General features: G+C 38.1%; 1 protein-coding gene across 3 annotated transcripts in view; it reads left to right on the top strand.

The window, feature by feature from the left end:
- Positions 1–25,693, top strand: part of rgs3a (regulator of G protein signaling 3a) — a 299,175-nt gene that overhangs the window by 156,789 nt on the left and 116,693 nt on the right. For all 3 annotated transcript variants that reach the window (XM_041810282.1, XM_041810284.1, XM_041810283.1), the window contains one exon: positions 15,320–15,454. In XM_041810282.1, the coding sequence (XP_041666216.1) occupies positions 15,320–15,454 (135 nt within the window). The remainder of the gene's footprint in view (positions 1–15,319; positions 15,455–25,693) is intronic.

Below are 25,693 nucleotides of genomic sequence, written 5' to 3'. Positions count from 1 at the left end.
GTTTGAGGATGAAAAATGAAACAAACTTTTTTCTTTAAACACTTTAAAGATCTCAACTTCCATAGGTCTGTTGGTCCAGCCTAAAACTCCACTAATTTATTAGTATATGTGGCCAAATTTTACAGTTGATATATGCTGATATTTGTGGCCAAAATATCGGATGTAAATATCAGCAGAAATTTTGATATCTGCTGATACCAGTATTTGCCATTTTTAGCTAATGTCTGCCAATACCAGTATCACGCCGATATCATCTTGTTGCATCCCTAGGAGTTGTAATTTAAGGATATTTTCAGGAGTTTTCTGTGTAAATGAAAACACAATGTAGGGTGTTTTTGTAGTTCAGGTCCATGCCTGTGGTTATAAATACACAGAGGTAGAAAAAGTACACAACTATTATCAAGTAAAAGTTACTATGTTTGCATTTACTTAAGTGAAAGCGAAAGTACCGGTGTATAAATGTACTCAAGTAAAAGTAAAAAGTGTTTTATTTTAAGTTAACTTTAAGTATGGAGTACTGAGCAGTTACTTTGGAGTTGTACAGTAAAATATGATCTTTCCTTACTGACAAGAACTACAAGAGAACAGCTCTGTAACCACGTTAAAGTTACACCTCTATAATAAAGGAAAATACACAGCAAAATTGACAGTGTTGATTTAACTCACATAGAGTTAAATCTAACATTGTAAAAGTTTCTGTGTTGGTCTTCACTACATATAGTTAAACTACACATTTGAAAGCGTTTAAAATTTGACATCATGACAGAGCTGCAGTAACTCTTGAAAATCTAGTAAGGTGGGTCTCCTGCGGCAAGAACAACGATGATGTAAAAGTACAGTTACTCTGGTTAAAGTTTACTTGAGTAGAAGTAAAAGTACTGATTTCAAAATGTACTAAAAAAGTATAAGTACCCCAAAAAACTACTCAGTTACAGTAATTTGAGTAAATGCAATTAGTAGCTTTCCGCCCCTTGAATAAAACACTAAATGAGGTGGATCATTGTGGCCTAAACTTTGTAAATGCAGTCGATGAGTGATTAAATATTTCTTGAGCAGTGACAACCTATGTGAGTACTTGTACCCATTCCTAATTGGTAGCTCATGTCTTCAGTGGTACAGAGGGATTTTTCAAATGTCTCATCAGTTTGGGTTTAGCTTTGTAGATATTCAGAAATTTACATAATAATAGGCATGGCTAATTCAGCTAACACATTGAGTGTTCACAGCTGTTTGCTAGGAGGTGGGGTATGAGGTATTTGTCAGTAATAAGTCCTCTGTATTAGCCACAGAGGATGCCGGTCATTGTGGCCCCTTAAGGGAGAGACTGGCCGCTGCGGCAACTCACAAGTTAGGCTAGACAGCCACCCAGACATGGTTGTTTTTATACACGTAATTTAGCTAAGTCTTGGAAAAGCTAGTCTGAAAGGGGTTTGGTAGCAAATGTGAATCACTTTGGATTTTTTTTGTTATATAGTGTAAAACTGCTTTTAGATCTGTTTTTCTTTTTAAGATTGGCTGAAAGATTGGCGCAAACAGCCCTATCTGCAAAGTTGTGTAACCCAACCTCCATGTCTGGTTTTGCTCTGGCAGGGTGTAGCTGCGCAACATGTCCTGATGCTAATATACTTCCTACTGAGAAGACATCATTCAACCCAATTTCAAAATACCTTACTCTTCCTTGAAAACCTGCCTGGGTAAATCAAAAGTTAGTTTGAGGCTGCTATTCCAATACGGCAGCCATCATCTTTGGGCTTCATAATTCCTTGTCACACTCTAATGGGTGATGTTACTGAGACTATGTCCATGTTGTATACAGTCTGTGATATTTACTGACAACCCAAGAATCCTAGCCTTTGAATTGATTGTGAAACTCCCCATAAGTATGAAAATAAAAAAACTTAAAAAATAAACAAACTAAAAAAAATAAATTGGTATGAACCTGAGGGCTAAAGTATGAAAATAGTGCATTGAAGTTTATGCAACCAAAAAACAACTGTAACTGTGACGCACAAAGGCAAAAAAAAAAAAAAAAAAAGACAAATGCACCATGAACTTAGTGACTGGGTTTTTGTTACGCTGAAAGAAAACCCGGAAAACTACTGTTTCTATAAAAAGAGGCAAAACATCATTGAAAAAACCTTTACTGTTTAAAACACTACATAACTTCAGAAAAGTTCCTCCAGGGGCTGTTATGTGCTTATCATCCTCCCCAGTGGCTACACAAAAGACATCTGGTCAGGATCTCCGCTTTACATGCTCTTTTCATGGCAGCTTTATAGAGGCAAACTAAAAAGAGCTAGAGACCAGAGAAACAAACCAGAAATAGATGAAAGAGTGTGGAAAAAGTCCCTAAGTTAAGAGGAAATAAGATTTTATGCTGTTTACATTTGTGGAATGCATTTGTTTGTGAGTGGTGCTGTTTGTTCATAATAACTTTTAAGACCACATATATCAATGAAATTATCCCGAACCAATTAATTTAAACATTACTGGACCTAGGTCAACTTGACATAATCTGGACATAGATTTTTCTGTTTAAATTACACAATATTCATGCAATGTTTAAGTCTCTACTTCAACTGTAAAGAGAGCCCTTTCATAACCAGCCAATGACCTTTGATTATATAGAGTTCAGGTTCAGCAATCTATAGTCTTCATCCTTATTTAGTGTGGTCATGGGACAGTCATGCAAAACCAGAGGAGCCAGAGGCCATTACCTCACCCTGACCTTACTAGACCTTCTGATAAAGTAAAAAAAAAACAAACATCCCTCTGATTTAGACAAGGAAACAACAAAATTGTATCCTGATAAAGAGAACTGATGACCTGTCAGTTTAGCTTAACTGAACCAATTTCTTTTAGCTAGGTGCTAATATAAAATTATCAAATTTTCTTAATAGCAATATTGATACCTGAAGTTAACAAGGCAACAGCTTGGTCCCAATTCAGGAGTTGCATCCTTTATAGGTTGCATTTCAAGGCTGATTGCATCACAGAGGTGTGCCCAAGGCTGTCTCATCGCAAAAGCATTCTTCAAACCCAGATGAAGAATTGTGCCCTGCTCTTTCTAGATTAGAAAGTATTCATCTGTTGCATCTTTCATAGTCAAACATATTCCAAGATTCATTGCATGCTAATTAAAACAAGATGGAGAATTCTCAAGTGACTAAGCCATGCATTTTATAATGCAAATAAATAGTAACAAACCAGTTGAAAATCTTGCGATAAACTTGTCAAAAAAGATTCTTGAACCTTCAGATTGTCTATTAAAAAGTCTAGTTGTTATTTTTTTCTGTGGATATTAAGGTTGCAGATTCAGCTGGCAAAACAAACAGGAAGTCCTCAGTGGACCTGACCATTTAGCTCAGCCTGATTGGTCTATGCAGGCTTGGACTGGTTCCATCAAAGGCTGTTTCCTCCAAAGGATGCCTCCTCCTGCATTGGGACACAACTATTGTCATTAAATGCTTTAATGCAATATGTTAGCATGCATTTATGCAAGACTTCATGAACTGTATAGAAATGTAAAACGTGGTCTACAACAGGGGTTCCCAACCTTTTTCCTTTGGGTCTCCCCACTCAAATCTAGGTAAAGCTAAGACCCCCCATGATCCACTTGGAAAAATTAAACATCAATTGTAATTGATTAAATTGACAAAATCCTGAAATAGTGAGCCTACTTACATGACAAGTTATTTCCAAAAGATCTCTTTATAAACTATTCATTACTGCAATGCTGTATTAGTGCCACTTTAGAAGAAAAATTTATGAAGAGGATCTACTAATTTAAAAAAAAATAATAACCTTTTTAAGTGAAAACAGTTTCAAATTTACAAGAGAATGTTTTTTTTTTTAACTTTAAAAGTTGTATATTTGCATTCTCCTTGCACTAGTACTGCAGTTGAGAGCCTAATCAAATTATACTTCTTATTGGGACTGATCAAAAGGAAATAATTGTGCTATTAGCCCAGAATTATCACATTTTCATTATCATCTGGAGCAAATGGTCTAAGCACAATGCGCACCTGGACATGCCTCACTCCACCATCTGGGAACAACTGAACTACAGGAAAAAAAGCCAAAATGTATGTTTTTGCAGTCTAAATTTTAACAATACCAGCCTTATACACAGTTGCTGATTCAAGTAATCTGCTGTAGCCAGTCTAGACTGTTTATGGTATTTTTACACAAGATTTTCCAAAATACGTGCACACTAAATAAAGTTACAGTGAGAAAATCCACAAAATATTGCAGAAAAAAATCTAGCTGCCCAAGAGGTTGTTTATTTTTTGAATATTTTGATACCTTATGATATTGTGAGTTTTAAAAGTGGTTATCTTAATCATTGACAAAATCCAAAAATACCTGTGCAAACATATGTAAAAGTATCTTTGGTTGTTGTGTAGTCATTTTTATCATGCATGGTTGCACAAATTCCAAAGGCACACCTTGACTTTCCTCCTCACACCGTTTGAGAACCACTGATCGAGATTTAAAAGGGACATTTCTGTAAACTGGTGCAATCCATCCACCGTTCTCAGTTGAGTTTCCTGTAAATTTACAACATTATGATGTTGGAAATTCAAAAATCTTGAAATTTTATGTTAAGCTCAAAATTGTTTACTATTTCAACTTTAAAATTACACATTTTTCTCATAAATTTCTACTTTTTAAACTCTGAAATACTCAGTCTGGTTTCTTGTATATATCTACGATATAATCTCAAAAAATATTTTTTTTTAGATTTTGGCTTTTTTTTTTTTCCTTTAAAAAGTAAACGGATCCTTTTTGTTTTTTTAATGTTTTGGGTGGCCCTAATAGGCTGTCGCACATTATGTCTTATCATGGTTTTTAACAAATATATGCACATCTAATTTTGACAACATCTGAGCAGACAGAGCCCCCCCCCAACATCTTTTACAGAAAACTGTGAAAATGAAACCCACAGAAAACGAAAGCAAGATGAAGGTTCTGGCCCTGGGGGAATGGTCAGTCATGTTCTTTTCATGAAGTAAGCCCATGAGATAATAAAGGACAATTACGCATTTGTTGTTCATGTGTGGCTAACTTGATTGATGCATTTTGTCAGGTCATGATACTATGTTTAGCATCGATGTATGAACTGTGACTGATCAGGTATGATGTACCTCATTGTAACACTTTATGGGGATTTCCACAGAAAAACCAAAGACTGGACTGGACACAGACATGGTTAGATTATCTACCCCACCCTTCTTGCTCCTGCTTTTTTCTGTAAAAGTACTGACATCTTGTTCATGATCTTATAAAACTAGTGCACTTGCTGGCACTGTGTCTCCGTACAGACCTGTTTAACTGCTTTACTGAGATTACAGTTACCACATTGAGGATATTTGTTCTCATTGTTGTGCGCTGATCTTCAGTGGTGTGGACAGTGGAAAAGGCAGATTTCACTTGCTTTTTTTAACATTTGTCAATGACTATGTCACCCTGTGTGCTTTTTCATAGTTTGTTTACAATCTATCTTCAAGAGTGAGCCAAATCTGACTCCCATCTGTGCTCTCAAAACAATTCAATGTGTTTCTGAACAAATTTCAATCAACAAAAATATCATAGTTAAATCTGAAATAGGAGCAAATAAGACAGAGAAAAAGAGACTTTCTTTATTTTTGTTTGTGGCAAAAAAGAGAAAAAAACAATGCAAGGAACAACGTTTGCTCAAGGCACATTATATTCATGTAAAAAATAGCCTCTTTCACATCTTACGGTTGTTGTGCCTGGTGGTATGAATTCCCACAGCACTCCTCAAGACCCAGCAGTGTACTGCATCCCTCTTTTTGAGAGTCACTCTTTAAATTCCAGTTTGATAAAGATGAGTAGATCTCATGTCTTTGAACTATTTTTTGTATTAAAACCACTGAGCAACACCACAGAAGACTATCTTTGTATGATAAATACAATAAAAAGGATTATTTCAGCTCTGAGAGTCCTTATTTGCAGTAACATTTTCAGGTGGGAGCTAGGGCTGGGTAATAATTGCAAACTAAATTAAATCGCAACAATTTACAAATTTTGAAGCTGCAATATTTCTTTAACTTGAAATGTGCCAAAATACCAGTTTAATATGTATTTTTTGCAGCAGAGTTTATGCACATTCTGCAAACATTCAAGTCCTTGTGTACAATAATTTACAAAAAATCCTGCTTCTCTTCTTTACATTTTTCTTAATCGAAACAAGAATGACATTAAAATGACCATTCTCTTCAATCTATGCACTAAGAGCCAAAATAATCGCAGATAGATATTTTTTTAATTGATCTGCCCTGTTTTATTCCATCTAATATTATATAGGCTATAATATAGAATGATTTATTGCTTGTATTTGTTTTTCAACAAATGCACATTAAATCTCAATTGCCATATTGGATAAAAAAAAAAAATCAATATTAGATGATTTTTTTGCAAATTGTTTAGGCCTAGCAGAAGCAATGACTTTCTAAGGTGTCAAGTTTATTTCCCATAAACCTCAAATTACATTGATACCTGTTTTAATGCATTACAAATAGAAATCCCGTCCACCCAAAACTGAGTGATTTGTTACGTTTCTTGACTTAGCATTAATGCAAACTCATGCACATTGTCCAAAATGCACAAAAACACTAGCAACATACTGGTGACAAAATGTTGCCAGTGTATATGCACAATTAGAGAGTGTGAGGAAGTTTGCAAGCAAATTTTGATGCATTCCTTTAGTGCTTTGGTAATAAGTTGAAATTTATTCATTGGAAATCCCCTTGAGGGGCAGCATCTCATTTTCAAGGGGGACCAAGAACATGTAACATTTCACAAAACATACAACAGAGTACAAAACACAGAACAGCCAATACTGACAAACACAAGAAGACAATTTTGCTTGCAACCCCCCCACCCCCCCTACATCTCAGAGTCAAAACACACATATATACATTTACATACAATCATCTATATAATTATATATGCATATACATACATGTACACATAATACATATATATATATACATACACAATCATACACATATATATATAAACATACACATAAACACACATATACATATATAATATATATAGCTATGTATTCATAGTTGTATATATAGTTATATAAAATATATCTATAGTTGTTTCACTGTGTTGAGAAAACATTGCCATTAAAAAAACTGACAGTCAGTTTTCAAATATGTAAATAAAGTCATTTTAAAGGAGCCTAAGGTGGTAAGTGACCTCAGTGATGGAGGCAGATGGTTCCAGTCTGAGGGAGCCTTAAAGCAGAAGGACCTCCAACCAACCTCTTTACAGATGGAAGGAATAGTAAAAGTTAAATACTGAGAGTGTCGCAATGGATAAGTTGAAGTAAATTGAACAAAACAGAATAATATGTGATTGCAATTTCTGGACGGCATTGCAATTTGCTACTGCAATGACTATATTATACACTAATGTTATCATGAGAGTGATAGTTTTAAAGTGTGAATTTCTTTGCTCAAAGCATTTGAAAAGAAACCTGAAGTGTTTACAGTACTAGTTTCAAAATAACTTTTTTTTTTCTTCAAAAAGCCATAGTGACACTATTGTAAACTTAAAGGCCTTTCTGTCTGAGTTTTTGTAAATATTTCAGTAGAGTTTTTCCGATTCCGATACCAGTGGCAGAAAGAGGTCTGATTATATTAAAATGCAGGTATTTGTATCCGCAAGTAAATGAGTTTATGCACAGATCCAGTACCATTTAGCTTTGTATTTTGCTGTATTTAGACATGCAATATGTTAGCGCTATAAACCGGAAATCATTTCTTCTTTGCTGTCCGAAAACACTGCATGCACTGCATGCACGGGCTACAGTTTTTTGAGCAGCGAAGAAGAACCAAAGGACCCACTGCAGCAGCGAAGAATGGTGGCTGTGTGACAGTTTTTCTCTGAATGTGATCGTTAAAATGCCTTCCACGCCGGCGCTGTCGTACACGACAAGAAGTGACAAAGTTTATCAAAAGATAAATAACTTTTGAATCATAAATCTTTGCCTCTTACTTGTTTTTCCTCTTGAAGCTATCCGTTATGCCTTCTTATTGACGCTATTGATGCCTTTGAATCCCTTGTGGCAGCATTTTCAGCAAGCTTGGAACTCTTGTGACTTTTGGGGACTTTAATGATTAAATCCACACCAGTAAACCCAATACTGAATGTCTTTTTATCCATTTGAATCCATTTACAACCATTTATTACCGCTAGCTTGAATGCTAACAGTCATATTGTTTACCCTTTGTGCGGGTCTGTCAGCCAGTTGCAGGCTGTTCCGTCATCACATCCTGCTGCCTGAATAGAGCAGAATGGAGAGAGAGATAGAGAGAGTATCTATGTAACTAAGCAAATCAGCTGATTCATTTTTAGGTTACTAAAGTTTTGCATCTATCCTTGTCTAATTCTTGACTTGAATAAAAATAGGTGTTTTCCCTTAACATTATTATGGTATAAAGTAAATAGACTTGAGTTTGTACAACACTTTTTCTAGTTGTCTTCATACTGAAAGTGCTTTTTACACTGTAGGGCACACTTACCCATCAACTCCACATCCACTATCTGATGGCTGTGTAAAGTGAGCATTAGTTTAACTAATCACAGCCATACATGTTCACTTGCCGTTGACCCAGCATTGAGAGCAGTTTAGGGTTGAGTGTCTTGTCCAAGGACACTTTGACATGTGACTACAGGAGCTGGAGTCAAAGCCCTGATCTTCAAGTTGAGAGATGACCGACTCTATCCTCTGAGCTACAGTTACCCCTCATATGATACAACATGATGTAAATAAACATTACAATCAGGTCATACTACCAGAGAGAGTACATCAAATTCCTCCTGATTGTGCATTAACTGTGAGTGAAAGCATGCTAACCTGCAGTGAAACAGCTTAGGTGAGCTGTGTTGACAGCAGTCCAGTAACACAGTGAAAACTCATCTGCCAGATGGCTCAGGGGGAGGGCTTCAAGCATGGAGCACTTTAATCAATCTGATTAAGGGGAAATGCTGCCTGTATTTTTAGCTACTCCATGGTAAGCCAGTGGCCATTCATTGAATTTTGTTTCATTAGCTCCCATGTTTATCTCCTGGATGAGTAGATTTAAAAACAGAGTGAAGAAAATCTGGGGCTGTAGTATTGGGTCAATTAGCTGTTTTAGTTAATACCTCTTGTTTTAGGTGATTATTTCTGACCTGCTCAGACTGAAGGGTAGAAAAAGGGTAGCTTATTGTGTGTAGAGCCACAGTCTGGAACGCTGACCGGAAGCTTTTAAATACCAAGAAGCCAAACAACCTTAAAAGAAAAATCCCCTATGACCTGCTTCTGCAGAGTCGGAGCGAATACACTGAATTTCCTGCAGACTCTAAACAATAGCAATGCTGAAGCCGAATCTATCCCAGCCGTAATATGAGGCTACATTTTAAATAACATCATTATAAAAATAACAATCTTTTCTTCTTCTGTATTCTGTATGCATCCTCTTAAATCTGGTTCAAACCAAGAGACAGCTGCTCTGTGAAGAAGAGCGCACTGCCAACGTTATAGAAGCTCCAGCTGGCTGCAGACAATTCCTGCTTCAAACATGTGGTCTGAGACCAGCTGTCAACAGTTTACTCATTTGCCGGCATGACTGATTATCTATTTGATGAATACTGTGATGTGTATGATGTGTCTCGGCCTAACAGCACAGCAGAATGATGTCTAATAATTGTATAGACCAATAAACAAAAGGATGGTCACCATCAGCGACACTGTAGCTCGAGCGTCGTTTATTTTAAAAAGCCAAAAGGGAAATGTTTGACCGTGTACGCTCACTGATAATAATAAGAGCGGCCTTGATTCTATTCTGCATCTCTCATCATGTGTTATTTCCCCCTCTTCTCTCTTTACCCAAGACTAAATGTGCATGATGTCAGTGAGTGGTTTACAGTGTGGTATGCACGGTCTCATATTTACACACCCAGCCTGTGTAAACATACACACTTCCTCTCTCTGACAGATGAGGATGTTAGCCCTTATGCAGCTCAGGGACCTGAGCCTCGCTATGACTCAGAGAGCCGAGAGCCCAGCTGGTCGCCTTTCTCTATTTACTAGTGTTGTAAATATGTCGCTATAGTAGGAATGTATGGTAAGGTAAACTGTAGCGTGTACAGTAATCTTAAAGTAAGGGAGTGCATTCTGATGTAGGTAAACATATTCCTTTGGGACCCAGAGGTGCTTCCTCACAGATGTTTCTTCTCTAAGGTGGGACAGCTGAGAATTGCTGGAAAAATCTCTCTCATGAGGCAATCTTTCCTGGAATTCTCAAGCTTTTTAGATACTTTTGATGTAAAAACAGAGAACACACAACTCTTCCAAAATTCAGTAATATTGGCTGTTATTAACAGGTGTCAAGAACTGAGTCTTCATTTCTTCGGGGTGTAACTAGGAGTCATTTTTGAAAGACCCAAACTGCACAAAGTGCTGTTTTAGTTTGGAGTGGGGTAAGAAGTGACACTTTAAACTCTGGGCGACATTTAAATCAATTGATGTCAATTAGTCAGAACGATTTTTGGCTAAATAAAGACAAATGATTCTCTTCTCTGATTAGGAAACAAGCTAGACATAATTTCCTAAAGTCTTCCTTGCTTTTTAATGCTTATATTAGCAAAATGATGAAAGGGTTGAATGACAAAAAAAACCCTGTATCTTGAGTATGCAGCTGATCCCAATTTTTTGCGTATGTATGTTGATAGTAGTGAGAATGTGGTGCATGAATGTGTGTTGAATGGACGAGTGTGAGACTACATAAAAAAATGTGTTTTTGGACAAAGTGAAGGTGCACTGGGTGTATCTGTCTTGTTTAAAGTAAAGGTTCGGAAATAGCCATGGTGCAAAACAGATTGACATATTTTTGGCATAAGAAGTGACACTTTAAACTCTGGGCGACATTTAAATCAATTGATGTCAATTAGTCAGAACGATTTTTGGCTAAATAAAGACAAATGATTCTCTTCTCTGATTAGGAAACAAGCTAGACATAATTTCCTAAAGTCTTCCTTGCTTTTTAATGCTTATATTAGCAAAATGATGAAAGGGTTGCCTCTGTTTTCATTTACTTGGACAACAGACACAAACTCATGTTGACATTGGCCGTTGTTTCAACTTTGATGTGAAATTTTTTCAGCTGTAGTGGTGCAGTTTATGGAAATTAACCAGCTAAAATGTCAAATCCTTCTGTCATCAGCACCAGAATTCACAAGATTTTTGGCAGTTAAATCCCATTTTTTATTTGTATTATTGCCTCTGCTTGGCCTTTGTAAACTGAGATATAAAACCAAAGAACATCACCACTGATTTCTGTAGGTTTTGAATAAGAATGTTCCTAAGCATCTATTTCGCTATTTGGCTAAACTCTCCAAACACTGTGCCACTACACTGACACCTTACACTGGCAGCTATCCCACATCAGTGTGACATTGAGTGACATTGAAAGCGACATGCAGTCCATTTATTAGCTGCACAGCAGGTCACGTTAAAGCCTGTTCAGCCAGGAAACAGGAAAATCAACTAGCATCATTATTCAGCACTGACCAGGGCACAGAACGTCAAAACAATTCCCTGAGGACTAAAGTTGGTCTCTGAAGACTTGCACAAATTTAAATGTCCTATTAGTAGCCCCACTTGTGCCCAAAAATGTCAGGACACAAATGTTTTTCCTGACATCGCCTGAAGCAGAGCAGCCGAGGTGGATGGAAGTAATCGAATTGGAAAGAGGAAAAAATAGAAACTAAACTGTACTTGGGCACAATGGTGTCCTTTCATGTGTGGCTAAAATGAGACAGGGGAGGAATCATGGAAACTGTTATTCAGCTGGAAATACCTTGGTGACGTTACTGCAGAGTTGGATGAGAGCTCGTGTGAGCATGCATGAGTGTTTGGTTGGATAATAATCTAAAATAGAGTTGACACACTACCAGGATTGAAAATGTTGGCAAGATGGCAAAAATCCAACAGTATTGATACCTGCTTCAATACAAGAAATGATTCCCTGATCTGGTTGATTTAGTTACTTTTTATTTCCAACTCACACATGAGAAAGAATCACTGAAGACATACTATAAAATAAAAATGATAATCTCATGAAGGGCGAAATACATTATTATAATTAATAATCCAGTTGAAGTGTATGCAGTGACTCCGATCTCTCTGTAGTCTATGATATTTTATTAGCATTGATTTTTGTGCACATTTGAGCAAACCTTAAGATTACTATGTGTATCTGTATAAGATGCTAAAGAGGCTGGATAAAACATATTAGCTCGCTGGTAAATTACACAGTTTATGAGGTAGAAGCTGTGTCAGCAGGTGCAGCAGAGCAGGCAGAAATAAGCACTTATTCTGCAATAATGAAACAAAACCTTAAACCCCCCTTCACGTCTGAGGTATTGGAGTGTTTCTAAGTTCTTTAGAGTGTAAGTGCCGTGAAACAATCAGAAAATAAAGTCTTACTCCTCAGGATCATCGCTCTGTTAGTCTCTAGCTGTGCTTGCACTCTTTTGATTGCCCACTGCTGCACAATACCTCTCTCTCCCTTTTGCTCGTGGCTGCTCTGGTTGAAAATATGGCTGTATATCTGGTGTTTTTTTTCACTGAAAATTGTTTTTTCCTTGACTTGTTTGACCCCTTTCATCCTGCAGTCTTCGCCAGAGTTGTTGACGTTGCTGTTGTAAGTCGTTTTTATATACAGGTTTGGTCATCCTGCCCCTTGCTAGTCTGAGGACAGCATCACAGCTGTTAGGCAACATCTACATCCCCTCATGTAGGTTCACTATCCGATGGCATCCGTGATCCAGAGTAACAAGTACCACTGTTACCACAAGTACCACCAAGGCACTGTTCTGGTGATCAGTAAAAAGCCTTCATAACTAAAGTTATCTCAAGACACATTACAAAGAGGGCAGGTCTAGGCCAGGCCTATGATATTAGACCAGTGCTTTTCACCATGAGTGACACACTAGCAATATTTAGCCCAGTTACAGTGGCAACAAAAACCTTCCTTATTATAGGGCAGGAATGTCAAGCAGACCAGACTCATGCTGTAGTGTTCTGGACCAGCTGAAGGGTCTTAGTGACTTACCAGGACGGCCTGATAGAAGAGAATTACAGTAGTCCAACCTAAAGGTAACAGAAGCATGGACAAGTTTTTCTGCATCGCTTTGAGAGAAGTTCTGCCTGATTTTATCGAGGTTGTAAAGGTGAAAGAAGGCTGTCTTTGACACATGCTCTATGTGGGTGTTGAAGGACACATCCTGATCGAATAGAACTCCTAGATTTATCACAGTGGTGCTGGATGTCAGGCTAGTGCAATGTAAGGCAGTTACGCTCTTACAAAAAGCCTTTCGGAGGTGTTTGGGACTAGGCAAAATGACCTCAGGAAATTTCTAGTCCTCCAGGTCTTAATGTCCTTAAGGCATGCTTCTAATTTACATAACTAAATTTTATCCTCGGGTTTCACTGACACATACAGTTGGGTATCATTGGCATAGCAATGTAAATCCATGGCATGGTTCCTCATATTGGCTGTTTAATCTTGAAAAAACTAAAAGCATGCAAGGGGCATGTTAACAAGCCAGGTAACAGGAGCACTGATGGCCTAGAGGTTACATCATGCCCCATAGTAGGTGGGTGGCCTGGGTTTAAGTCAGACCTGTGGCTCCTTTTCCACATCAGTCTCTGCTATCTCCCTGATTTACAAGTCTTATCAACTGTTCTGTCCTCTTCAAATAAGGACAAAAAACAACAAAACAAATCTGGGTATCAATCCATATAGTGCCGCAAAAACCAAATAAAAGGCTTTTTACTCTTACATTTTTTTAATTTGAAAGAAAATTGTTGGGCGCTGGTGTCATTTAGTTGGTAGATTAGGCACCCAGAGGCTACTGCCTTGGTTTCATTGGTCTCAGGCTCAATCCACATTTCTAAAGAGATAGATTTATACCATAAAGAGATTTAAAAAAAACGAAAGCCTCCACCACCTAAATTGCAGTATATTATGAGTGACAAGCATGATGCCAAACATTGCTTAAGGTATTGTATAGGATGCAGCCAAAGGAGTCTGGAAAAATAGAAACCTGTTCTTTGATGAAGTCAATCACAAATCATGCAGGAGTCATCTGGAACAAAAGTGGCTGCAAAGTGGAAGTTTGATTGTCAAGTTTGGTGTCATTTGTTCTGTTTTTTGGGTTTATGAAGGGTTTCAGTAGCACAGGACACAAAGATACTGGAGTCCATTGGGGGCCACCAACCATATGTAAACACTTTGTTTGTATTACTTTGCCCCTGTTTATGAAACATGTCCTATAAAAAATGGTCAGATGAGCTTGTTTTGGATGAATCTAATGGCCTTGAAGGAGATCTCAACCCAGTTGAACACCTTTGGGAGTGGATTGAAGTCTTCTCATGCAAAATTAGCACCTGACCTCACAAATGCAACTTTGGCTGAACTGGAACAAATTCCCAATCACACTCCTTGTGGAAACCTAAGAAAAGCGGTTGCTGCTATAGTGAACTTAATAGATGTCCTGCTTTGTACCAAGGACTAGTTTTTTCCTCTACAAGATTCTTTTATCAAATGTTTATGGCTTGAATTTTAAAATGGGGCCATTGAACTGTTAGGAGTTTTGGTCTGATTGAGATTAAACGCATATTCTGGAAAGTCCCCTAATGGTATTTGTGTTCTGATGAGTGAAAAGATATCAGACCAAGCTTTCCTGACTCTAACTTAACCCCTGATTGTCAAATTTTCTTACGTTCCTCCCTGCAGTGGAATATTGATTTGTTCTCCTTTAGGAGTGCCATCTTGCCATTGGTCACGCAGTCGTTTTGTCAGCATATCAAATTCTGCCTAAAGTCGATACAGGCCATTATCTAATTTCACTAATGCTGGCTTTTTTTGGCTGGCCAGAGGGCTGTGCCACTTGACAGTCTACTCTATCATGAAAACAAAGTTTAGATGACAAATGAGCATGCAAAAGACAAGTCTGAGAGGAAAGAAGGTGACAATGACAGCACAGACTGAACTAGTAGAGCCAGTGTCAGTTATAAGCAACTCGTACAGACTCTTGATTGTTCAACCTGCTTTTTAGTTTTTCTTCCGTTTATACCGTTTACCTCTACTTTGCTTTCTATCCACTATCCAAAGACCAGAGGACTCATCTTCATCTCCTCTGTGACAGTAGATGCCTAATTGCCCGCTGTCTTTCCTCCTCCCCTCTCGCTCCTCTTCCTCTCTCATCTCTCTCTCTCCGTCTCCAGAAGTGTGACTGTCTGCTCAGCCTGGAAGCCTATTCTGCAGACCAGAAGCGCCGAGTGTGTCAGTGCCTGAAGGACAACATTGACAAGCAGCTCCAGCTTCACAGGAGGGAGCCTCCCGTTCCGCATTTTGAACAGGTACAGCACACGGACGCACACGTCTAGGGCCACTTCCTGTTTCATTTCAGATGAATCAGTAAACACATGGGAATGCATGTTTCTGTGCATGCCCCCATTGCAGATTACTCCGGAAGAATCACACACTCCCAAGCAAACACAGTCTGTCAGTAGCATATAACTCTTTCCTGCAGCTCGCATTAGCATCATTATGATTTTACACTTTGCTCTTATTTCTTTGGGCAAGTTTAGGGCTTCCTCTTATCCATCTGTTTGGCTGGTTTTGTAGCTTAAATGAAGAGTCAACTCAGAGCAAAGTCAGCTCGACTTTTCTCTGTTCAGCTGTGATAAAGGAGTAAAGTTTGCTCTCCTGTTACTTCATACATTTAAATTATATTTTGCAAACTTACACTGTAAATATGGTCTTGTTAAACTTAAGTTGTTGTATTTATTTGAATAAATTTCTACACAGGACACACTGGTGTCAAAGCTTTAGAAATACCGAATGGTTGAGGAGGGCTAGCTTAGCTGTGCTATGATGACAGCGCCGAAAGAGCTTTTGTTGTTGAGGGCAAAAGTTTTCTTAAAAGTAATGTCAGTTGAATGTGTGCTTTGGGATGGAGATGATTTTTGGCCACTGGCAGTAAAAAAAAAAAAGATATAAAAGGTCAATGAAAAGAGCTGCAGAGCTGATATGGCTTTCATTTTAGCCACTGTGTTTTGTATTTATGCTTTAAGCAGAAATGGAGCATTCAATCGAACCTGAGGTTGTGGTCTGAAAATGTACTTTACGTCTGTTTCCCCAGTTATTATTTTAGGGGTGCTGAGATGAAAATAAGGGGTTCCCTAATACTCCTAAAAGGGTCCAGAATCATCTATGGCTTAAGTATCTCTTTACCTCGAGATGACTAAGCTGGTTTTCCCATTTAAACATGCTTGAGATTTCTAGAAAACAACCAAAATGTGCATATTATCACAGAATAAAGGGTAAAATAAATGTGTGCATGCATGTCCTCTTAGGGCTTTTGTTGCAATGTGCCATTTAAACATGTTTTGCCTGGTCTCTTTGAGTCATAAGATTTATTACATCTAAGGTCCAAACCAGAACAGTTTTGATTATATTAAATAAAAAAAATTTAAAAACTCTGAGTCATTATTTCTCTTTAAAGAAATGGTGCTGGTTCCCAAGACTAGACAAGATGAGATGAGCTGTAATATAAAAGTATTAAAAGGTAGCAGAAAATCGCTTTAGAGTAAAAAGGGCTCAAACCTACATCTTGTCTCTCTACCATCTTCTGAGAGTAACATCTCTCTGTCTTTAGTTGCTTAATGTTTTTTCTGTTCACTAGTACCCACTCAGGTTGTCTTCTGCTCAGTGCTAAGGCTTTTTTGCTAAATTATCTTTGTTGCTTATAAAAGCAGGCTGTTGATTTTTTTTTAACATGCTTTGAAGATAAAGTTTATTTTAACAAAATAAGTTTTTTTTTTTTTTTTTTTTTTTACCCTTGTGTGAAAACACAGTTAAAGGGATATTTGGGGATTTTTGAAGTTGGGTTGATGAGGTGCTTGGCTATGATAGTGGCATTAGCCTCCAGTGATTCCTGTAAAAGTTGCTCCTGTGGTTATTATGAGTGCAGTGAGATCCACAGCATAATGGCGTAGTTTAACAAGTTTTGCACAAATATGGACCAAGAAAATATGTTGGCTTGCCTGTACGCTGTGTTGAAAATGTACAAAGCGATTCATTTCTCCTGACTCATTCCTGCACCACTATATTTCTCATGAGTGGGCGTGGCTTCAGCTAATTCAACAGACACGCCCACACAATCCTGGAGCAGAATTTACTGCCTCATTTCTCATGATTTTGACGCTTAATTTTATAAACTTAGAGATGTTTTGTTTGACTGAAATTTGACCTTGGGGTTCATAACACCATAAACTACAGTAAACACACCTAAAAACAGATTTATTATCACTTTACAGAAGGTCTTTAAGCAGATAATGTAGCAGCATTAGCATTCAGCTAGGAGTGGATCTGTGTTCCCTGAATGTGTTCAATTGCAATATTCTCTCTGTCTACCAACTCCTGAGAGTAACATCCTCCTCTTTTGTGCTTAATTCTCTAGTCCCTAGCTACTAGCTCATTTCTCCTCTGTTCAAATCTGCAAAAATAGCTGCCTGTTGTACCTGAACTCACCTATATGAGCGTGAATTGGTGGGCAACCTGCCAACCTGTACATATTTTGCGTAGCAGGTACGCAATTTGACGTGTAAATACGCTGGTATGACTCGCCCCTCTAAACTATGCAACAAGCTGTGGACGTGAGTTCTGTTGGAAATGTGCATGTGCCGTACTCGTGTCTGACAGCACAATGCAGCAGCGTGGTGAAGCAGTTTCAACAAATTATGCAGATTAGCGGAGAATAACGAGTCTGCTGAACCTATAGTGTTATATCCCCGCTCCCCGCTTCCTCTCGACATGCGTAATCCTCTGCATCTGGAGTGCGAGCGGCCACGCTCCGCAGCTGATACGATGGTGAGAATGTGACCCGCAGCAGCTCATACAGAAGGGGGCAGGCTCAGGGCATACGCAGTACAGGTGGTCTTCATGTTTAAGAGGAGTGCTGCTTTAATCCCAAGTTTTTTATTAAGGTAGGTAGGCTGGACGATGTTTTAAAACGACTATCTTTTAGCTGACTTCTCCATTCTCCTCGTCCTCTCCAATTAGACATGCATGGTCACAGTGAATTGGCTGTTAGTGAGGACCCTCAGTCTGTGCAAACGTCTGATTAAAGATTAATGTATCAAACGATGCATTTTCTCTTCACTAATATTGTAGCTGCTGCTGTTTGATTAACAAGCTAATACACGTCTGGTTTTAGCATACAGGTCCAGCCAGTGAATGGGGAAATTACTGTGTGCAAAGCAAAGCATTCACAAAACTCTGCGAAAAAATCTGCATGATGGGCGTGCAGATGCTCGAGTGGTTTAAGGCGTGCATGACGTATGCAGGTGGCCCGGTGGCTTGTCCTTGATTCCAAGTCTACCCATTGTCCTCCTCTATTTAACAAAGGCACGAAAAGGCCCAAAAATAAATCTTAATTAAAAAAAAGATGCACGACACAAGTGGTACTCAAAATATTGTGCCAAGATTGGCAGGTCTGATTTTAAATGGGTTCTTTACTTACCCAAGAGGATTTTATATATTTAGATTATAGAAATATAGATCAAAGCTGCCATGCACAGTAAATGTTTTAAAATTCTATGTTGAAAAAGAAGACTGAGACAAAATCCTTGTTGGATTAATCAATAATCTTTTGCTTGTTATGGAGCTCAGGGTTGTGCTGGGTGCTGTTAGGGGTATGCTGCTGTGACTGATGAACAGCACTTAGTGAAGCTGAAGAGATGAGAGAGAGAAATGACTGTGGCCCAATTCGGTCATTCAGCAATTATCAGGGGAAATATGCTCTCCATCTTTTTTTCTTTCATTCTTGCTGATTGCTATTAGGGGATGTTTTCGGAGGCTGTGTTGACGACTGCCACTCCGATGAACCTTAGAAAAACAGTTGTGCTCTCTGGAAACGCGCTCAGAGGTGTGGAATATCTTGACTGTTATAGGAGATCCATTACCATTTCAGACTCAGTTTTAAAGCCTCTTTATTTTCTTCTTTTCTCACCTCTTTTATTCCTTATGAACACCAAAGACAGCCAGCTCACGTCATAAATTGAAAAGCCCTCTGAGGGATTTCATTTAAGTTTAGCTGAAAGGTGATTAAAAGAGATAGATAGCTTTGTGTGAAGACGTCACACCTGTTGTACATTAGGGCTTCATTTCATCAGCACATGAAAGAGACAAAGAGAGAGAGACAAACCGACACTCTTTCATCCCCCTCTCTCTCTCTGCGTGGTTGGATTCATGTGTGACCCTGTGTGCTGCACATATATGCAAAGATGGAGGATTGGAGCCGATTACCCAGAAGTGCAAATGACCCAGAACTTGGCCTGTATTGGATTATTCTCCCATATTTGAAATACTTTATGATGAACTTGATAAACTTTGCCTAACATTTTAATAACCTCAAACTCTAAAACTTAAAAAATTAGATACATAAGCTTCAAAAATGTGTTTCTAGCATTCAGCATCAGCACAGCACTGCTTTTACGCCTTCCTTCTTCCATTTCTGTGTTTTTTATGTGCACTCAGCTGAATGTAGAAGCACATTTACACACATACTGCAGTGGTCAATACATTCAATAATGTAACAGCTTTGCAAGCATTCTAAGTCACGTCAGTCAATAGGATTTACCCAAACAGCATTGAACCAAGAAGAGTATTGATCAGTAAAGACGTGGTAAAGAAACAGCCCTGCCAATTTGTATTTGTTGTGCCATGATTACTGTGCAGTATTCCGCTGGTGTAAATAATAAATATTTGTATAAATGAAAAGTCATTATGCTTCTGAAAGATTCAGGTTTTTAATTTCAAAGGTTTATTGGAAGCAAAAAAATCGCCAAAGCCTTAAATGAGTTCTCTACAATGTGTTTCTACCTAGAGACAGCATTAATTAGACAGCACTTGTCATGTGTTTCAGTCAGCCTGTTGGCTTGTTTCGTAGCAGTAATACTTTGAGTGAAGGGTTTACATTTCCAACACATGCTCTGGTCACCTGTCTGAATGGTAAAGCAGGGCACACGTGCAAATTAGGACCATTTCTGTCTAATTTTTTTATGTAAGCTGATTTTGAAGTCCCTTAACCCTTTTATAGCATGACAAGCTTTCGGTGTCATTCTTTCTTCTTCATTTAATAAATTAATCTTGTCCATTGTGATAAAAGCTGCTGCTATAGCTGCATCCAACTTAATCCCTGGTTGCCATTGTTTACAGGCTTGCGGTGTAACTAAACCCCGACCATAGCTCTGGCTCACTCTCTTTGAATGACGCTGATTGGTCCGTTCAGTCTCGTACTAAGAACATTTCAGATTGAATCTTTACAAGATAGATCTCTCTGATGACAGACACGGAATCTGGCCAATCCATCAGCTTTGAGAGGTTAAGAGCCACACACTAATCCCCTAACTTCAGGGCTTTTTTTCCAGATTGCAGCCTCACAAACTGCACATAGATTACACATAGATTCAGCCTTCATCTGTGGGAGTTTTTAAATGAAACTTAATTGACAGTTGTCATTGCTCAGTCCTGATGTAACTTATTTTGCTCATTATGTTTATAATGCACTTCAGTAAAGCTGTAGTGATTGATCGATTAAGGAATTTAACTGGACTACTGGACTTTACCCAGTATATAGGCAGAGTGGAAAAAATGATCTATTGACAGATTTATTGTCACCCTCACTGTAGTAGGTGGTGATATGTCTCCTTGCAGCGAGTAACTAGGGACCGTATTTCTGTCTACCTTTGTAACAATTTAGTGAACAGCTAATCCATAGTATGTTGACCAACGGTAACATGGACAGACTTTACAACTGTGTACATGAGGTCTGCACTATTTATATTCTAATCACAATCACAATTGTGACAAGGACTGAACAATTTGTGAAAATAATCCGTGTGAATATTTTTCCAATATTATGATTTAATTTGCAATTATTTTTAAGTTCCTTATCGTATGTATTGTTCAACAAACTCAAGCAATAAATCTATCTTACAGCCAGCACAATCTTAGATAAATTAAACTAGGGATGAAAGATTTGAAAAACAAAAACAAAAACAAAAAAAAAAAAAAACAATCTAATTGGGATTTTGGTTCGTATATCAAATTTGATATCAATTGCTATACTGAAGGGGATGATCATTTTGACGTTATGCTGTTCATGAACAGGAAAGTAGGATTTTTGTCAGCTATTTCAAAAAAAGACACTTGAATACCTTACAGTACCAAAACAAGGTCTTTTTTCTCATAATCAATTCTCTAAATCTCTGAGAAAGCTCACCCATTTTCTTTTCTATGTTGTCACAGTTTTAACTTAAACCAAGCCAAAAGATATGAATTTTTAAATGTATGAGGAGGGTCTTAAAAAAGTATTGAAAACTGTTGAATTTTATATCAGATTTTCTGTTTATACTCTGATATATGTACTGTATGTGCTTTGTCAAATTGGTCCAGACTGAGCCCAGAAAAAGTTTAGTATCATTTATGTTTTCAAAATAAAACAGTAACAATAAAAAAATGTGTCCCTTTCATTAAACATTAATTGGGATTAAAAAGTTTAAAACTTGTGATCTCAATATTAATCAAAATAATTGTGATTAGCATATTTGTCAAAATCATGCCGCCCTACTGTCTGTTTCCATACACTCCATCCATATCTTCACTTTTGGTACAATTGTGATGAATGCCAGGCATTCATCTCAAGTTTTTTCCAAGCTTATGGTGACAAATCTTGTTTGTGCCTACCTCAAGTAGGATTTTGAATAATGATTTCTGAAAATGTAGCCAGATTGTGCAATAATGTCACGTTATCTTTTTATCTTACATTTTATCTTGCTGTATTTTATTCTTTTTATTATTATCGATTGCCAGCATTTTTTTTTAACTATTTCCATGAGACCCTTTTGCAGTATGGGCATGTGCAATATGTGTGGGTTATGTAGTTGCATCTTTATTGATATGTGCGACTCTGTACACGAGGTCATTGTTTCAATAGTTCTAATTCATTACCTCTGCCAAGGAAGTTATGTGATTGGCAGGGTTTGTTAGTTTGTTAGTTAGTTAGTTTGTTTGTTAGCAACACAACTCAAAAAGTTATAAACAGATTTTGATGAAATTTTCAGGAAATGTCAGAAATGGCAAAAGGATGAACTGATTAGATTTTGGGAGTAATCCGGATCACCGTCTGGATCCAGATGGATTCTTTACTACTGGGAGATAGGGCTAATGACGGAGGTCTGCGCTCTCCCAGTGCTTTTCTAGTTACTTACACAATATTACCTGGCAGCTTGATGTGCAGCAGACAAATTTTACAATAAAGTAACATATTGTAACAAGACAGGATCTGTTACACTAAGCTTTTATGCTGAGTAACTTCTGGATCTAAGCCTTGGATTGAGTTGTATACATGAGTGAGTTTATGAGTTTATGTGAGTTTATTTTCTTCAACCGCATTATCTAGGTGTATTTGTCCAACTTTGAGATATTTGCTTTAGTACAGTTACAGCCAGACTAACATGTCTATATGCATTATGAAAGTCTAGTTTTAGCGACTCTTTCAGAATTGTGTCCCTTTTTCTAACTGCACGTACATGTACTGACTTTGAGCATTCAGATCCACACTGAAGGTTGGTCTGCATAGTGTAAACACATGAATCATGAGCTTTGGTTATGCATCATAAACATTTAACTTATCCTTTGTGAGTTGACTTTCCACATTTATACAATCATAGTGTTTGCCCCGTGTAAATAAAATAAGGGTTAGAAGAAAATGTGGAGGAATTTTTGAATTGAGGCTTGTTTCATAAATTCTCTTTGTACAAAGTGGATTTGCATGAATATACAGAGCTGCAGAGCACTGTTGGCATGCATGTTAACCCTGTTTTCTCCAACTTAAACTTAAACACATTTCCTTGAAAAGTCCCAGTGAGCAAACTATGCAAGCTCACATTCATGGATTGCCCTGCAGGGTTACATCTGTTTGCATCTCTTTGTGGTTATGAGAACCTTTTACTGTAATCCCTTATTAAACGAGCGTTGAATGGTGTCCCGAAGGCAGGGGGAATACGTGCTTAATCATAATATTTTACGTCTTGACAAATTAGTTCACTTTTGATTGCATTTCTCCAGAGTACCTCAGAGGCAAATACTTTGTATTCAGTCAACTCCAAATGGGTTTAATTATGTGCAGACCGGCTTTGTCGAGGACAGGCAGTTTGATGAGGATGCCACAGTTTTTTCCTTGCTGTTTGATAGTTTGACGTGGAGGATCCTGTGCATCTTTGGAAGTATCATTGGATTATAAACAGGACTTTTTAAACTGACTGACACTTGTGCACAAAACAGGAACAAAAAGGTTATTCTGAGAGCCATCCATGAATATTTCACTGATTTGATAGAAGAATATTCCTCCATTTGTGCTGAAATCACTCCATGGCTCATTATCACTACTGAGTCAACACATGAACCTAGTTTGTCACCAGAATAGAGCATGTCTCTGATGCTCTGTGTGTAACCCTGCCAGTGAGTAAGAGTTTTAGCAAAGGAGCTTTAGAAAATTACCCATCAACTCACACATTTCCCTTGTGTCAGAAACGGTATTTGTTCTCTCATGCACAAAGCTGAGTAAATCCACACTTAGCTGAAGCATGCACTTTACTCAAGAGTCATGTTTGGAGTGTGCAGAGAGAGCAGAATCCTCTCCTGAGGGAAGACTCACACATGCATGCAGAAGAAATCACATCCATCTATTCACGTCACTGTCTCCATTCATGTTTTTCCAGTAAACGGGGTTACTCTGCGACAGTGTTGGTGTCAGCAGCTGTCCCCCAGCTCCTCGCTGCTTTGAATGGAAATATTTGGACATGAGCCCTTTTCACTGAGAGATTATCTAATCCTTGAGACTTTCTGTGAGTGGGGAGAGATGAGAGTTTTCTGTTCTGTGTGGAGCTTCATTTAAAGTCAGAGGAATGGGGGCGAATGTTTACGATGACTAACCTCAACTTGAATAACTGATACCTCTCTTTCTCTCTGACTTAGAAACAGTCACCGAGGGTGATGACAAAATTCAGCTGCACTTTCAAGGGTTTTAATGCAAGAGTGATCCTCAGCTGTCCTACACAGCCCCCTCAGCTGTCCTTGATGCCTAAACCTTCAGTTAGGCATCAAGGTGGGGATGAGTATGGTGGATGCCACATTTGCAGTTAGATGGTTTGTGAAAGTTTATCCCCGCTGGGTATTCAACAGTCAGTAAGTGAACGACAATCTTTATGCTTCAGCATACAGATAGGTTTTAGACATTTCTGTTAGGGCTGTCGAGATTAATCGAGTTAATTGTGATTAATGAAGGGCCAGAATTACTACACTTTATTATCATGATCTATCTCATGGTTTAATGGGCCTTCTAGCACACGAGTCAAAAGTCATCTGCACCTTGTTTTATCAAACATTTATCCTTTTACTGTTCCTGTATTTCCTTCAAGATCCATAGCAAGTTCCTCTTTCTGTGGTTTAACTCATGTTATAATCTTTGACCAGGTCAGTGTCCAATCAGAAAATCAGTAACATTAGTTTAAGACAGTAGAGAAATCCAAAATGGCACAAAAGCAGTTTGGAATGCAAAATAGTGTAGATTTACAATGCAATAAAATGGCTGAAATTAATCGCGGGTAACTAGAGTAATTTTGAGATTAATTGCAATTAAAAAATTCATGGCAACAGTTTGGGAAATCCCTTTTCCCCTCCAACATGACTGTGCCCCAGAGTACAAAACAAGGACTATAAAGACATGGTTTGATAAGTTTGACTGGTCTGCTTAAAGCCCTGACCTCAAACCCATTAATCACCTTTGGGACCTCATAAATGGTCTACAGAATGAATGGGCACAAATTCTCACAAAGTATCCTAGGTCAGTGGTTCTCAACTCGTCTATTGTCAGGACCCACCACTATCTCCTTAACAACAAATCATGACCCAAAGTTCTTATATTTTGCAATCATAACTCAGTGTTTTTAATGAAATTGGTGCCATTTTGAGTTTAAGATGGAACAAAAGATATAATAAAACAAAGGGGCTGAGGCATATCCTTCAAAATAAAAGCACATCATACATTTTTTGTCTCATATTTTAAGGCACACATCCACAACCCACTGAAAACTGCTTCGCAACCACATCCTGATCCACCAGTTGAGAACCAGAGACCTAGTCCATGCTACACACTATATTGTCAAAAGTAATCGCTCACCTGCCTGGACTCACATACGAACTTAAGTGCCATCCCATTCTTAATCCACAGGGTTTAATATGACGTCAGTCCACCCTTTGCAGCTATAACAGCTTCAACTCTTCTGGTAAGGCTTTCCACAAGGTTTAGGAGTGTGTTATGAAAATTTTGACCATTCTTTCAGAGAGCATTTGTGAGGTCACACACACTGTTTTTCGACGAAAAGGCCTGGCTCTCAGTCTCCCCTCTAATTCATCCCAAAGATGTTCTCTTGGGTTGAGATCAGGACTCTGTGCAGGCCAGTCAAGTTCATCCACACCAAACTCTCTCATCCATGTCTTTATGGACCTTGCTTTGTGCACTGGAGCAC

Source organism: Cheilinus undulatus, linkage group 17 (genome assembly GCF_018320785.1).
Source record: "Cheilinus undulatus linkage group 17, ASM1832078v1, whole genome shotgun sequence".
NCBI classification, from domain to species: domain Eukaryota; kingdom Metazoa; phylum Chordata; class Actinopteri; order Labriformes; family Labridae; genus Cheilinus; species Cheilinus undulatus.
This window is presented reverse-complemented; position numbering and strand designations above follow the sequence as displayed.